General features: G+C 39.7%; 1 protein-coding gene across 6 annotated transcripts in view; it reads right to left on the bottom strand.

The window, feature by feature from the left end:
* Window positions 1–201: 201 nt before the first annotated feature.
* PRKD1 (protein kinase D1) overlaps window positions 202–14,649 on the bottom strand; it is a 142,032-nt gene continuing 127,584 nt past the window's right edge. For 4 of the 6 annotated variants that reach the window (XM_056345798.1, XM_056345800.1, XM_056345799.1 and 1 more), the window contains 2 exons: window positions 4,500–4,585; window positions 202–697 (listed from right to left, as the gene is read on the bottom strand). In XM_056345798.1, coding sequence (XP_056201773.1) covers window positions 479–697; window positions 4,500–4,585 — 305 coding nt within the window. In that variant the 3' untranslated portion in view covers window positions 202–478. Of the gene's footprint in view, window positions 698–1,453; window positions 3,812–4,499; window positions 4,586–14,649 lie in introns of those variants that run through there. The other 2 variants (XM_056345803.1, XM_056345804.1) reach the window with 2 other exon arrangements.

The raw sequence follows: 14,649 nt of genomic DNA, 5'->3' as shown, positions 1-14,649 counted from the left end.
ATTTTTCAACACTAAAAAAAGCTTTTATCCAAATGGTAGAAGTTGTTCACAGAACAGCAGTTATGATCTACTCTTCAAGAGTTTGCTTACAGTTACAACACTAACGATGCACACACACACAAAACAACCCAGATCTTCATGGGAAAGTTCTCTCTTACCAAAATGAGGCTCAAGTAAGAAAAACACTAGTTTGCAAAGGCACCGTGGAGACAGGCTTTAATACATTAAATACAACATGAATCATTCACAATAACAAGTTTAGTGTTTCTGGGAACTTTTGTAAATACAACACAGTTGGTCACACAAAAATGTTTCTGTTGATTTGTCTTGGCAACTCAGATACATCAACAGTGTAACAGCGTAACAGCTTTGTTCCCATCTGACAGAAAATAATGGCAGTTCTGCAAGGCAAACGCTAAACCTGACCGTATGTATTTATTAATTCCACAGTGTTTTGACAGATTATAGGGGATGCAACTTAAAGGATGCTGACACGCTCACTGAGGGCTTTCATTTCTGTTTCTTCTAGCTTGGTGTTTTCATTATGGTTAGCACTTGGACTGATAAGGTGCGCTGGATACTGCAGTCCATGTTCTCCTGAATACTGTTCCCATCGGGAGTCATCACTTTCATGGGTGATGTAACGTTCCCCCATTTTACATTCAAGTTCCCTTAAATCTAGCCAAGTTTGATAGTCCTGAAATAGAGTAGCAGTATTAGTTTTAAATTTCCTAAAATAAATGACATTCCCTTCTACTACTACTATGTGAAGTGCTATTAACTCAGCAGTCTAAAGGTCATGCATCCCTATTGCTCCAGAGTGGGAAAATCTTATAATTAATAAATATGAAATCTGCCTATAGAGATAGGCTTCATCTCTAGAGGATTTTTTGATACATTAATTTTATTAAACTGTCATAAATATAGTATGAAGATGTTACAGGCTGTTTTGCAGAATTCATGGATAGTGTACAGATTTCCATAATCTCTAAATAAGGCATGGTGGTAAAACAGTTCCTCATGCTTGATAATAATAAGAAGGAAGAAGAAACATCTTTAAATCATACACGTAAACCCCTGGGATCTGTATCAGTCAGTCAAGACATTTGCTCTGTCTCGGTATAATGCTGCAGGATATCAATTCAGCTTGGGCTAGAAAAATATCTGCTTTTCCAAACTTTGGCTATTACTGGTGTGCTCAAAGAGACATGTACATCTAAACATCAAGGTACTTTGGAACTCCACATTGACAGTCAAAAGTAAGGCTGGAAACTGGTTTGGTTCTCGCGTTTAGGACATTGTGCTCTGCAGCCTCTGATCTGTCTAAAGTGTCTCACATTAATTTATTTCCACCCAAAGCATACATGAAGCTGCTATAATAAAATCAATCCTAGCCCCAGGCAGACCAACCTCTGCTCATGATCCTGTATCCAGTTTTCTTTTTTCTTTCACCTTCTCTCAACCTAAGGCACAACCCTGGTCACTGAGCCAAAGCACCAGAAAGCCCGCGCACTGTGAGTGCATGAAATTCTTCATCCTTAGGATTTCACAAACTTTGGCCCACTTGTGGCCCAGGTATCCTCTCAGAAATCACATTTAAGTCTCGCTGCCCTGCACCACTGTTTGCTTTCCTTAGCCCACAAAGTTGGGCTCTTCCAGAAAGAGGACTCGCCTCATCTGTGCTGCTAGAGCTGCTGCTGTACTGCCTCACCTTAACTCACCTGCATTTGCTATTGCATGAGTGATAAAAGTGGATGCACGAAGGTGAAGGCTTCTGTCCCATCATATGAGACAACACACATCCTTGCTGTGGGCCTTAGCCCACATTACCTCTCTGGTCCCCCAAGGCTTAGCCAAACGTATTCTGTGATGGCTCCCAGTGAGAGAAGCAGCCTTAGAAGAAGCACCTTGGGGGGGGTGCCAGGATAACTGGGAGGAAGAAAGCAAGCCCAGGAGAAGGTGGGGTGTAGGGTTGGAGGTGGAAACCCTTTTCTTCATATACCAGCATATCACCCTCTACTTTGAGAAAAAGTTGTAACTGTAAGGTACTACAACATGAGTAGGACTCAGTTTTCAGTCTGGATAAAGATTCCTTTGGGATCGTGGATTATGCATCTGATCTGTGCCATGACTACCCTCTGTAAGAGTCGGTCTAAAGAGAATGATACCGTCTTAACATTGCTAACAGAGACCTGGAGATGGAATGTGGTCCTCATGAACATGGAGACGCAGAGACCCTGAAGGAGAACTACATGGTATGAGGAGTACTATGATGCTCCCTGATACCTGGTGCTGGAAGGAACAACTACAATAAGGTTGCATAACAACTGTTGTTGTTACAACGAACCATGACATGCGTGACAATCTTGCTTGAGAAGGCAGAGACTGACAACAAGCCATGGGCCAGAGGAGGAGCAATGTGTTTTGCTCGGCATAAGAGGACTCTTTAGCAGCCAGATTTTAGGAGATCTCCCTCACCAAGGATCATGATGATTGGAAGGACCGGCGTGATGCTGCCTGGACCTAGGACCATAGGGATGCCTTGGAACCCTGGTGGTAGTTATAATCCTCTTTCCTTTTTCTTTTTACTTTTCCTTTGCTTTCTGTCTTTTTACCTATCACATGCCACTTTACGGGCAAACAATAAAATTGTGCTGTTTAATTGAAGCATAACCCCTTGGCGTGGTCACCTTGATTTTTGTGCTTCGAGATCATAGTAAACAAACCATCACGAGTCCACTGTGTGGACAGTGACATTAAATTGGCATCATGGACAAGATCCTGAAAGACAGAGGGGTGCAGGTGGTGTGCGGTTTGTAACAGGGGAAGGATGTGTTGTTCTAGCTGCACCTGGCCTTACACCCAGCTGGGTGAGAGGTGTCCAGAAAGCAAGGGGGTGACTGGGATTTTGTGCACACCACACACGCCCAGGACTTAGCACTCCAAATTCTGATTGAGGGTTCTGTCTATTGGGATCCAACTAAAAGAACTCAAAGTGCAAAAGGGGGAAAGCGCTAAAAAGGGGGGCTGCCCTTGTGTTAATGAGAATTTGCCTGCTCTGCTCAGGAAAGTGAATGGACAACCTTGTAGTAACTACAAGCTCCCTTCCCAAAGCAGATTTTTCGTCCCTTCAACGATTTGGGGAAGAAAAGGGTGACACAGCAGCGGCTGTGTGTAACTAAGTCTAGCCTCCCCGAAGTGGGTTTGGTCCCTTTGTAGTGAGAATGGCCGAAAAGGCTGATAAACAAATGAAAGATTGGGATGTGTTTTACACATTTCTGGCAAAGTATGGGGCTTGACCCTCCGTACCCGGAGAAGATTGGGCTCAAGCTAATTGGGCAAACTTGCAGAATGTAGTGGACCGAGTGACCTCTTTATAGACTGAAGCTAAAGTTAGATCAGGTAAGGGCAAATCTATAGTCTGTGCCATTTTAGGAGCTAGCCTAGTCGCAGCAATCGAAGATCACCTTAGAAAATGTAGCAATGAAAACAAAATTATAGAATGACTTAGAACAACAATTAGAGAAAGGAAGGGAAGAAAACCGCTTGTTAAAAACCACTCTGAAGGCAGAATGCTCTAAAGACATTGAAGCCCTGAGTGTAATAGAGCTGGAAGTAGAGGAAAAGGGTATTAACCCAAAATACCCTCAGAAGGAGTTGGAGGAGGTAGAAAACCCTCAAGTGAGACCCTTAATTAAAACAGAATATACTTATCTGAATGAAGGCGATGATGATCCTCACATTACAACCAAAGAGATACCATATACTGCCACTGAGCTAGCCAAACTGAAAAGAGAGTATGGACGCCTTCCTAAAGAATCCAAAACAGAGTATGTTTGGCGCATATCCCTAACTGGGGGGGGGGGACGACAAATGTGAATCCCTTGGGAGATCCTGCAGCCTGGTGTCCCAGCTTGGCCTCAGCCTGTCCCCTGGCGGGGGGTGGTGGGGTGGGCCCTGACTGCTCACTGCACCGACTCTGGGTTTAGGTCTTTAACTTGAAACGATTTGGCTGCTGCCAGGATAAAAAAAAATACCCTATGAAGGAGCAGAAGACAGTGGCTGATAGCATCTAAAAAATTGCTAACATTTCAGTTTTTAGTTGAAGATTTCAATTGAAGGTGGCTAACGTATTTTCCTGGCAAGCATACAACTTCACTAGCTCTTCTGCTGACTGTGAAGTGAAAGCCCATTCATTAGTTTTAGTCAGAAATGAATCGGGGTAGACTCCAAGCAATCATATAATGTAAATTAAATAAGGGCTCTTTTTATATACATCATGTTGTCAGTGGGCAAACAAAACATTTTTGTAGCATACTTTGAAACCAGAAATTAAAAAGCGAATCTATAGATAAATGGGTGAAGGAGTATGAGGTTCTCAGGATCTGAAAACATGTTCAGCTTTGTACAGCTGCTTCAATTCTACTGTGCTTAATGAAAATTTGTTACATACTTACAGCCTAAACACACAAGAAAAAACAGGGAATTTGTAGCAATACCTGTAACCACGGGTGGCTTAAGGTTTTGTCCACGCTGTAGCGCTTTCTCATTTTCACTTGCAACAAATTATTTATAAGATCAATAGCTGAAAAGATATAATATTGGAAAAATGTCAGTTTAAATATATTTGTTTCAAGTAGGACAGGCAGAGAGATAGACCGACATGTTAGTTGTAAAAAGAAGACAGTTATCCCTTCTTAGTCCAGCTTTCTACAAACTGCAGTTAATGCTGACGTCCCTGAAGGTACCCATGTGACCCTTCCTAATGGGATTACAACTGTTTTATTTAACAGTTGTTGGGTAGCTACCATAGCGTCTACCTCTGTGTGTTTACTTGCAGGCACACAGCAAAGGCTGAAGATGATTCTCACCCAGTTCCTGCTCAAATGAAAAAAATCTCATGTGAGGACTGCAGTATTCTCCAGGCACCACATAAAGGTGGTGGATATCTGTATATATGGAAATATGTATTTCTGTGGTTTTGAAGGAGTCAGTGATTCACCGAGGTTATAGGTATGTGTGCTATGATGCACGAAGGGAAAAGGCCCATGAGTCAATGACCAGTGCATGGAACTGCACTAAGTGACCCATTTGGAAAAATCTCTGGGATGAGATTGCTGACCTTTGAATACATCTGCTAAAACCATTTACAAACAAACAAACAAACTAAACCCCCCCAAACCAACTGAGGGTATCATGAAAGGTTAAATTCTGTTCTAGGTGGTGCTAAATGTTCAGCATGTGTTCTGGGGGAAGCTTTTTGTTGCAGAGTAACCGGCTGGCCACAAGTAGTTACTTTCCCATTTCACCGCAATATCCCTTGGCTTGTCCCAAGTATGCTGGTTTACATCTTTATTTCTTTGTTTATATCATGGTGACAGGGAAAGATGGCCTTGAAAGCAGCACAGAAATGTGGCATCACTGAGGGGAATTGGATCTGAAACAGGTCAGACGGACACTGTTGCTGGCTGGGTATTGAAGGTGCTGAATAGTTACCTTGTTTGTTTTAAAAGCAGGAGATGGGGCAGAATTCTTTAAACTGGTACATCTCTGAGGTTGTATTTTGTGCCACAGTACAGAAAAGCTTTTCTTTTTTAACAGAGGACTACTCCCCCGAGGCTCAGTTTGCCAGCTAGAGCTTTCTGTGTGTTTCTGCCATGGGGCAGAGCACAGTGTCCAGGGAAATGGGAATGTATATGGCAACCTATCTGGATGTATACAGTAATTTGAAGACAAAGATATTCTTAGCAATAGCAGCCTATCACTAAAATATTTCCAACTTCCTGGTGCTAAATATTGTCTGGCAAATCGAAGCAATTGTGCAAAGAGATAAAATACATCTCAAGATTTCTGACAAAGGTGGCATTGCCAGAGGTTCTGAGCCATGCTTTTCCTGGCACAGATCATCCTAATTTTACTTTTTCTATTGTAGACAAACAGATTTTTAGCTACTGTCTCTTTTAGTGCACAGTACAGTTCATGTTAAGTACTCCAACTCATGTTTATTTTGTTCCCCCTCAAAATGTGGGATCAGAAAGCCAGTGGATAGCCAACAGGGCCACTACTGATAGGTGGTAGAACTCTGAAAACTCATTAGTTTTCCAAAATAGTGGGGTTAATTTTTTCCTCTTTATTGGTAAGAGAAGGTCTCAGGCTCCAAGCTATAAGGAAGAGACAGGAAAGTCAGTCATATGTCACAGTTTGGTTCTAGAGTGACTTCTGATATAACCTGGGAAAAAGTAGTAGTCATTGTTTTTATCTGGTGCTTGGAAGGGGAGAACAGTCCTTGCCGATACCCAGATTTACTGCAGTGGGTAAACATCAGCACCTTCTGCAACGCTATCACCTTACCCTTAAATTCAGCAGAATTACAATACAACTTCAGTCTGCCTTTTAATATATAAGCCAGCACTGAATGTGAATTTAATAGGGTTCCCATTTGTTTATTATCTTCAGCAGTATTCAGGTGTATATGATCTTCAGAGATAATTTTTCATCATTTACTATGAATCCCAGTTTGGCAAATAGGTCATGGACTTGATGAACAGTTGATTTCCTGGGAACTGATTTCAATCAGCCAGCTGTTGAGATATAACTGCATCTTTCCCAAGATGTGCCTCAGTAACTGCCAAGTACCTGCTGAATGCTCTTCCTGCCATGCCATATTGATAATCCCTCTATGCATCTTCTGTCCAACCCACTGGAAGCAGATAGTCCTATGAGGCTTACAAGTGACAGAATGATACACAGCTATACAGCCTCCTTTGCCCCTTTTTGTCCTTCAGGACAACGACGTACTATGTGTAATAACATATTTCTTTGCATTCCTGGGGAAATTGCCAATGGCTTGTTGAACTGAACAGAAAAGCATCGGTCTAGAAGAAGGACAGGGGAGGAAATGAAGACAAAAGTGAAAAGGCAGCCTCACCGGATGGTTAGGATTGTCAGTATTGAGCAATGATTTGTTCTTGAGAACGGTTTACACAGATACTCTGCTTGTTTCAACACTGGAATATTGCTGTCTCTGTAACAAGTTTTGGTGTTTATTTTTAGTTCTTTTTCTAGGGTTCTTTTCACCAGGAAAGTTTTGAGTATCAGTTGCCTCTTAGTGACAAATAAGCACCAATACAACGTGACTGTTGTTGAAGACTTAGGGCCCAAACTATCCAATACAATTCCATTTGCTTTAATACTCAAAGTCTTCAAATATAGGTGAAGAAAGAGATCAAACATGAGCTTCAACAGCAAAAGGCATTTTCTATTTTTTACCTGGAAATCATGCAATCCAAAAAAAGCCACTTCTCAAGCATAAGAGTTCTGAGCCAAGATGCAAGCAATGTGTACTGCCAAGGCAACAAAAGGACAGTGCTGTGTAAAGGAAAGCAGGAGCTAGGGAGTTCAATACAGACAGGCTGAGTGCTGGAACTGAAGGATTAAAGTATTTCCTTAGGGATCTGGAAGTCTGTTAGTGAGGAAACTCTGAATTGAACTAGTGTTAAATGGTAGAGGTACAGACATTGCCAGGTTCTGTGGGGCTATTTAAAGGAAATGAGAAAAGATCCTGGTTATTCTCTCTGTCTCAGCTTACAAAAAGACATCCTGTCCTGATAGTGTCCTGACAACCACTATCTAACATAGTTTGGTCTGGCTACTGTTCACGAAAGATGTACAAACAGTAAGATTCATGTTGACTCAATTTCTGAATTTTTTTTAAAAAATCCTCATATGATTAATAGTTTGATGATTGCATTTTGAGTTGTACTGCTTAAAAAGACTGGAGATAAAAATTTGGAAGGTATTAACATTTAGTTTAGACATATAACTCAAGCAGGTTATATGACGTACGTATAAAGCAAGATTCTGGGGCATCGGCTGTTAAAAAAATTGAATTTTCTGTCCAGAAAAATAAAGCAGTTTTGAGGAGGGGGTAGCAAGTACACTGTATTTTAAAGTAAATCTTATGAATTTTTACTAGAGACTGATTTTTTTTAAAAAATCAGGTTTTAAAGTAATGCTTGTCAGATATATGTTAAATCATGACACATTTTAGGAGCTTTATGAAGTCTGATGATACTCCTCTGTAAAATCAGTAATTCAATAAATGCAGTATTAAGAAAGACCACATATGGTCTTGCACATCATCTATGGCAGGGGTCCTCAAACTACGGCCCGCGGGCTGGATAAAGCCCCCCAGGGTCCTCAATCCAGCCCCTGGTATTTACAGAACCCCCCAGCCTCCTCCCCCCGCTGAGGGGTTGGGGGGGAAACCAAGCAGCCGCAGATGACTGCCTGCCACTTCATCCGCGTGCCGGGCCCCTGGTTAAAAATTTTGAGGAGCCCTGATCTATGGGAATCCAACAGGTTATCACCATGGAAGCAACCTGCGTGAAAGTTCTGAGAGCATTATGGTACTGCTTTTTCTAAGTGTTTTATGGGCTGCTGTTTACTTCCCATGATTTAAGGATAGCATAAGCAGCCAGCTGAGGCTTATCAAGTTCCAGGAGCTGGAGACATTGTTAAATGGGATAAACTAGCCAACTGCTCCAGGAACACTTAGACAGGTGATCATTCATTAGAATCCCCAACGAGAAGATTCAAATGCAACTTTAAAAACCTGTATGTCCCCTTGATTTTAGGAAAGATTGCTCTTTTAGTTGCATTTTACTGGAAAGAACCTCTGGAGTCAGGAGGTTCATGTTTCCAAACTGCTTAAGGCAGTTTATTAGTATGGCAAAAAATTAATTGTAGTAATGGCACAGTAAAAATTTTCACTCCAAGAATCAAATTAACAATCATTACTACAGTTTTCATAGGAATGACTGCTTTAACTCAATTAGGGTGTGACCCACGCATTAACACGAAAGTATCTAAAAACCCTATTATGAGCCTACCATTTATTTAGTCCTATCATAAAACACCTTGCCTTTTCAGATAAGGTATAACAAAGAAATCACCTTAAGAATATCAAGAAAAGCAGTCTTAAATTAACAATAAATTTATACTTGGTCCAGAATTTTTAAAGTACATCCACAATATTAGCTACTCTCACAGCTATCACTTGTAAAAAAACCTAAGCTGCTGCCAATAACGTACCTTAGGACTTCCTTGGCCCTGGACTTTTCTCAGTATAGCGCTATTGATTAGCAGTATAATTTTTCCATATACATAAACCCCTTCCCTACTGCTGGTCAATACAGCTTTGTTAACAAAAGTTCTAGTGTGCATGCAGTTATTTTGGCAAAAAGTAATCCTCAGCTGGCAGAGTTTATTATTTCAGGAACATGGATTCAGCTGTACTATCAAAAGAAATCATTGGCAATTATAAGCTGCACCTCTGCAAGAGAGGTTTTCTAATACCAATCCTAGCAAACATCTAAGTAGAGCCAAGACCTTAGTTTAAACAGCTAGTTAAACATTTACGGAGGTAGAGAGCATCTTTGAGCTATAACACACATTTGACCTCCTCATACTTAATGCTCACTCATGTGACTTTCTCATTAAAGTGTGAAACAGAGTTTCTATTCACATTATGCTGAAACATGTCTAAATAAATACTGGCTTGAAGGCGGCTGTGGTATTTATTTCTGAGTCAAAGGCAGTGTAAGAGGCACACCATGATCAAATTTAATGCATGGAAAAAATTGCATTGTTTCTTCCAAAATTATTCAGTAGTATGAATCCTGTGAAGCACCTAATCAACAGTGTGCACATCACATAGCTCATCAGGCTAGTAGTAATAGCTGTATTGTCGATAGCTGATGAAAAAAGAATTAGGAGTACAATGATTTATGAAAGTTCCGCAATAGAACGAAACACATCATGAATAATCCAAAGCTTGACATAGCATGTTCTAGGACAATGCAGTCCAAAAGAACAGCCACCACAGCAAAGACACACTACATAAAATACACTTAAAAGGCAGAGAGACAAAACCCTTAGGGGAGTTCTGTCTTTATATTTAGCAGTATTTATTTTTTGTAGCCTGTAGCTGAGTCAAAATAAATTTTTTGAGATGATGCAGATTTGGTGGACTGAAAGGTTAACGTTGGAAAAGAACAGTATTGCTGTTGAAAATAGGCTCCATGTTTGACCGATGTGAAAATTAAAGCTGTAAAATAGGAAAGAATTCTGCAAGTAGATTCCCGTGTATGAATATCTAGCAAAATTCCACGATGAAGTCTGAATTAAAGTCAAACTACCCTACAGCAAGTGAATTAGGAAAAGTAAGCTGGCTTGACAATCATTGAAGACAAAGCAGAAATAGCAGGTTGGGCAATGGAATGTTGAGTGGCTGTGACAAAACCTGATTTTCTACAAAATACTCCAAATTTAGCACAGAAACTATCTCTCAACAGTAACATCTTACAATTCTATTTATGCATACAAACACAGACTCAGCATTTGGGGAGTATACTTTTAAAGGAGAGAAGCTACTGGAAAAAGGTGGGAAGACACAGCCCTTAGTGGGTGTGGAAATCAGAATTCCCCATGGAGGAATCTGTGAGGTTGTGCGTGTATGTGTATGCACACAATCTCTGACAAACCTTAAAATGCAAAGCGACTGGGTTTGGTGATGCTAGAGAAGGGATTTTGTGCATGAGGGCTAAGCTTTGGGAAATGTTGCTCGCAGAAATGTTGGGAATGGATAATCAGTTGGGAGAAAACACATTTCTGAGAGCTACAAAACTGAAAGGTCTTAGATTTTATAGGTTAAGTTTTAATGGAGGAAGAGGACAGAAAGCATTACACACAAAAAAAGCTAGAATTTCTCAGCAGGAGGAGTTGATGAGATTCATCCAGCTGCTATGACATCAGACAGATGGAGACTATGGAAAGAAAAGAGCCATAGCCAGTGACTAGACCACATTCCTGAGTGGCAGAGAAGACAGAACTGTTGACAGGGACTGAATGACATCAGACGCTCAAAAATATCACCCTCAAATGGATTCTGCCTTCTTTCTTGCCTTGTGACTGTAGACTCTTATTTTACAAATTGCTAGAAAATGCTACAGAAAAACTAATTCTCAAGAAAACAAACATCTTATATCCATGACGCACTTTTTCTCCAACATACAATTTCTTCCCATATCTTTTTTCTCTGAACTTGCTAGACTGTATTATTTATATAAGCAGTTTAAATTGTTATGGGTCATGTGGTTTTACAAATCTATTGCCCCATCAGTGTAGTTTAGAATTTTAAAAGCCAATTGAATTTTACCTTAAAACCAATAATTGAATGAGGAACAGAGAATGGGAACATTTAGGTTACTTTACCACTGTTGCCGCTTTTTCAGACGCAGTCTATAGGTATGACCTATCTCATTATGGTTTTTCCTTTTAAAATTTTGCTACCCTTCGCATTCCAGCTTAGAGATTAACATGCTGTTGTTTGGCAATAACAGAAAAAGCATCTACTGAGCATTAAATCCAAAGTGGTGATAAAGACAGCATCATTCACTATAATTTGTTAACTACCCATTACATACAAAGAAATACCTGATTTTGCTAAAAAGTAAAATATCTGAGCTTTTAAGTTCTCTCTGTTTATGGTAAAAATAGAAGTAAACATGACAATAAATAAGCTCAGCTATTCTTAAAATTTTTATGTGAGTATTGGTCTGAAAAGAGTGCTGAAATAACTACAGCTGCAAGAAGTTTTACATCCAATTTGGCTTTCTGAGCCACAGTAATAGTCATAAGCAAGAAACAAAAGGTCTGAGTACTGTTCTGCTTTCCTCAGTGTTGATTTTTGCAATAGGCAGGCAAAAATTCCTAACATTGCTTTGTTAAGCTATTCTGCAAGAAATCATAGGCCCTTTAATAAAGCTGTTGTTGCACAGGCACTGGCAATACACTTGGCTGATGATCGCTTCCCTTACTCTAAACTGAAAACCGCCTAACAACGTAAAAACCCCACAACTTTCGAAACATTTACACTTCCACTACAGTACATACACAAAATTTGAAGCAAATGAGTTCTTGCGGTTTTAGCAGCAGCTAGCTCAGGTATATCGGCTGCCTAAGTTGGTGATCCTAACCTGGTACAGTCACAAATCGACGCCCCTCATCCCATCTATTGTTTCAGGGTGTCTGTCTTATCTGCCATCACTTGCTTTGTGCATCAAGCAGGACTGATATAGACAGCAATAGGTTTGAATAAACATTTCTTTTTCTTTTTTTAAGCTCAAATTGGTATGTCATTGCTTCTACTACTACTCACTGTTCTACAACAGTGTTCCTAGGATTATCATACTATGAACATTCATAGCAATGGACACTGACATATTTCAGCAGTAAAAAAAGAAGAAACAGTCATGCACAGTACATTTTATATGGCCAGAGAACCTGAACATTTTTATTGGCATGCGTAAATCAAGAGTTAATATTGATTATCTTAGATGGTAGACTAGCTCTTCTAAGTTCACTGAATTCTCAGTTTCTGCCTGCTCCTACTGAAGCATTTAATACAGTCTCTTGATGAAGGTACCACTTTTAAAATCTAGCTGTAATGTACAATTCATAGAGTCTGCTCTTAAAGAGTGCTTGGGCCCAGCACTGCCTTTTGGACATACGAGAAGAAAGCAGTAAGTACTGGAGAAAGAAAGAAGAATATTTACATTAGTTTTACTTATGCTAACCTTTTGACAAATGGCTCCTAGTTTTCAAATTCACACAGCATAACACTTTAAAAAGATCTTTCTTACCTGTGTTAAAAATAATATTTATTTTGCAATTATTTTATCTATTGCAGCGGTGCTTGTCTAACCAATTTTGGTTTCAATTTTTTAATGCTATGGCAGTGCTTCTGTGGAGACTGTGGGTGTTTATTATGTTAAAGTTCTCTTAAACAGTTGCGTGAGTTTTCAAATGTCAGTAATTAAATTGGACTAACTGCTGGATCTTCAATTTTTTTTTCTTTCTTACAAGTGAAAATCACTTAAAGAATTCTGTTTTAATTTTCAAACAAAGAATAATTGTTCTGGCAAGAAAATATGTCTTGTAGATCCTTCAAGAGAAACAGCCATTTCAATCATACCAGCTTGAAAGAGATGCTGATCAATATTTATTTACAAAGACCTTGCTAGATTCTGTGGCAGCATGACATTCCACACTGTGATCTAACCCTCTTACAAGCTTCAGTGGAAGAACTAATTGATGATAATTGCTGTCCTCTTGGGAGAATTATTGCTACAATACAAATTCCAGGAAACAGTTAAAGAAATCTCTTATGCCTTTAAATCTATTATGGGTCGTTTCTATATTTATATGAATATGAAAAAATATAAAAAGTGGTCAGTCACTTTTGTTAAAACTTCTGTTGAAAAATGTTCAATGTTTAAGAATAATTGACAAACAGAATAATGGAAAAGATATGGAATGCAAACACCCAATTCATTAGCTTAACCTGTTTCAGAAGCTGGAAGAGCATATGACAAGCTAAATGAAGACTTCCAAGTGCATAAATGTAACCTGTTGGGATTGAAACTAATTCTGCTCTGAATTTTATAGATTTGTAGCATTTAAGTGTAGAGAAATTTATGAGCCCCAGTGTACTTTATCTTAAAATGAGCTTCGTGTTACCATAGTTTACATTTAACTACATATACCTTTTCAAATTGTTTTTATTTGCAATATTGAGTAAGCAACTTCATAATATCTTTAAAATTATCTGTGTTTTCCCCCCTAATGCTTCAATCATTTGTAGCATCAGCTATCATGGCACTGTTCACTGTTCAGAACTGTAATCCAGACTCGATGTGTTAGGACACCGGGTCCACACAGATTTGCATTTTAACCACGCTGTAGGGTCACAGATCACAGGAACTGGACGGAGCCAGTGGGCCCACCAACCTGCCCTCCCGTGACCTGCACAGGGCTCTGCACCAAGGTAGCTGACAGAACATGGTTCCTTTATTTTCCCCAGGTAATGTGGAATTTGAGTCCAACTCTGAGCTCTAAAATTCAGCATTATCAAGTAATACCTGAACAGAGATCTAGACTCCAAGTCCCTGTGTTAAAACATCATGGATTTGTTCAGATTTTTTCCAGGTTTTTGTTTAGCACAACAGAGTGGCTCATCAGCTAGCAATTCAAAATTCAGAATAACATGACAATGTATAAGCAGATTTTCATTTAGTGATTTGTTAAAGTGTGTTCTTTCCCTCCTTTCTGCACACTTGCAGCCTGGTATGCATTAACTCTTAATGAAGGCTGTCATTCTCTAAAAGGAGATACAACACCCCAGTAGGTGCGTTTTCTGTAGGTACTCTACTGAATCTTCACCTCTGAATGCAGAAATTGATCTTCTATCTACCACGGTAGAAACTTGTGGGAGACAATTTCTTGCAGCCTCTCCTGTGTTGATTGCTGTTTGCTTGTCTCTAGCGCCAGATAAGGCATTGCTGCCAATAGATTCTGTCAGCTTACATATCAGAAGTGCGTGCAAGTTCAGGAGGACTTCAGTGTGTAATTGTGCAGATTTATAGTTCCGCCTCTCCCTGCAACAGATCTCATCAAACTTCATCTGCCACCGAGATAAAACAAAAGACAATGCTCTCAAAGCATTTTTCAGCTGAGAATCTCACATGGCTAGAATACATCTTATCCTTGGCTAGAATATATCTTATCCTAAGCAGCAGGCACAATCCT

This window comes from Falco biarmicus, chromosome 7, assembly GCF_023638135.1.
Source record: "Falco biarmicus isolate bFalBia1 chromosome 7, bFalBia1.pri, whole genome shotgun sequence".
NCBI classification, from domain to species: Eukaryota; Metazoa; Chordata; class Aves; order Falconiformes; family Falconidae; genus Falco; species Falco biarmicus.
The sequence above is the reverse complement of the archived record's forward strand: the minus strand, read 5'-3'. Positions and strand labels throughout refer to the sequence as shown.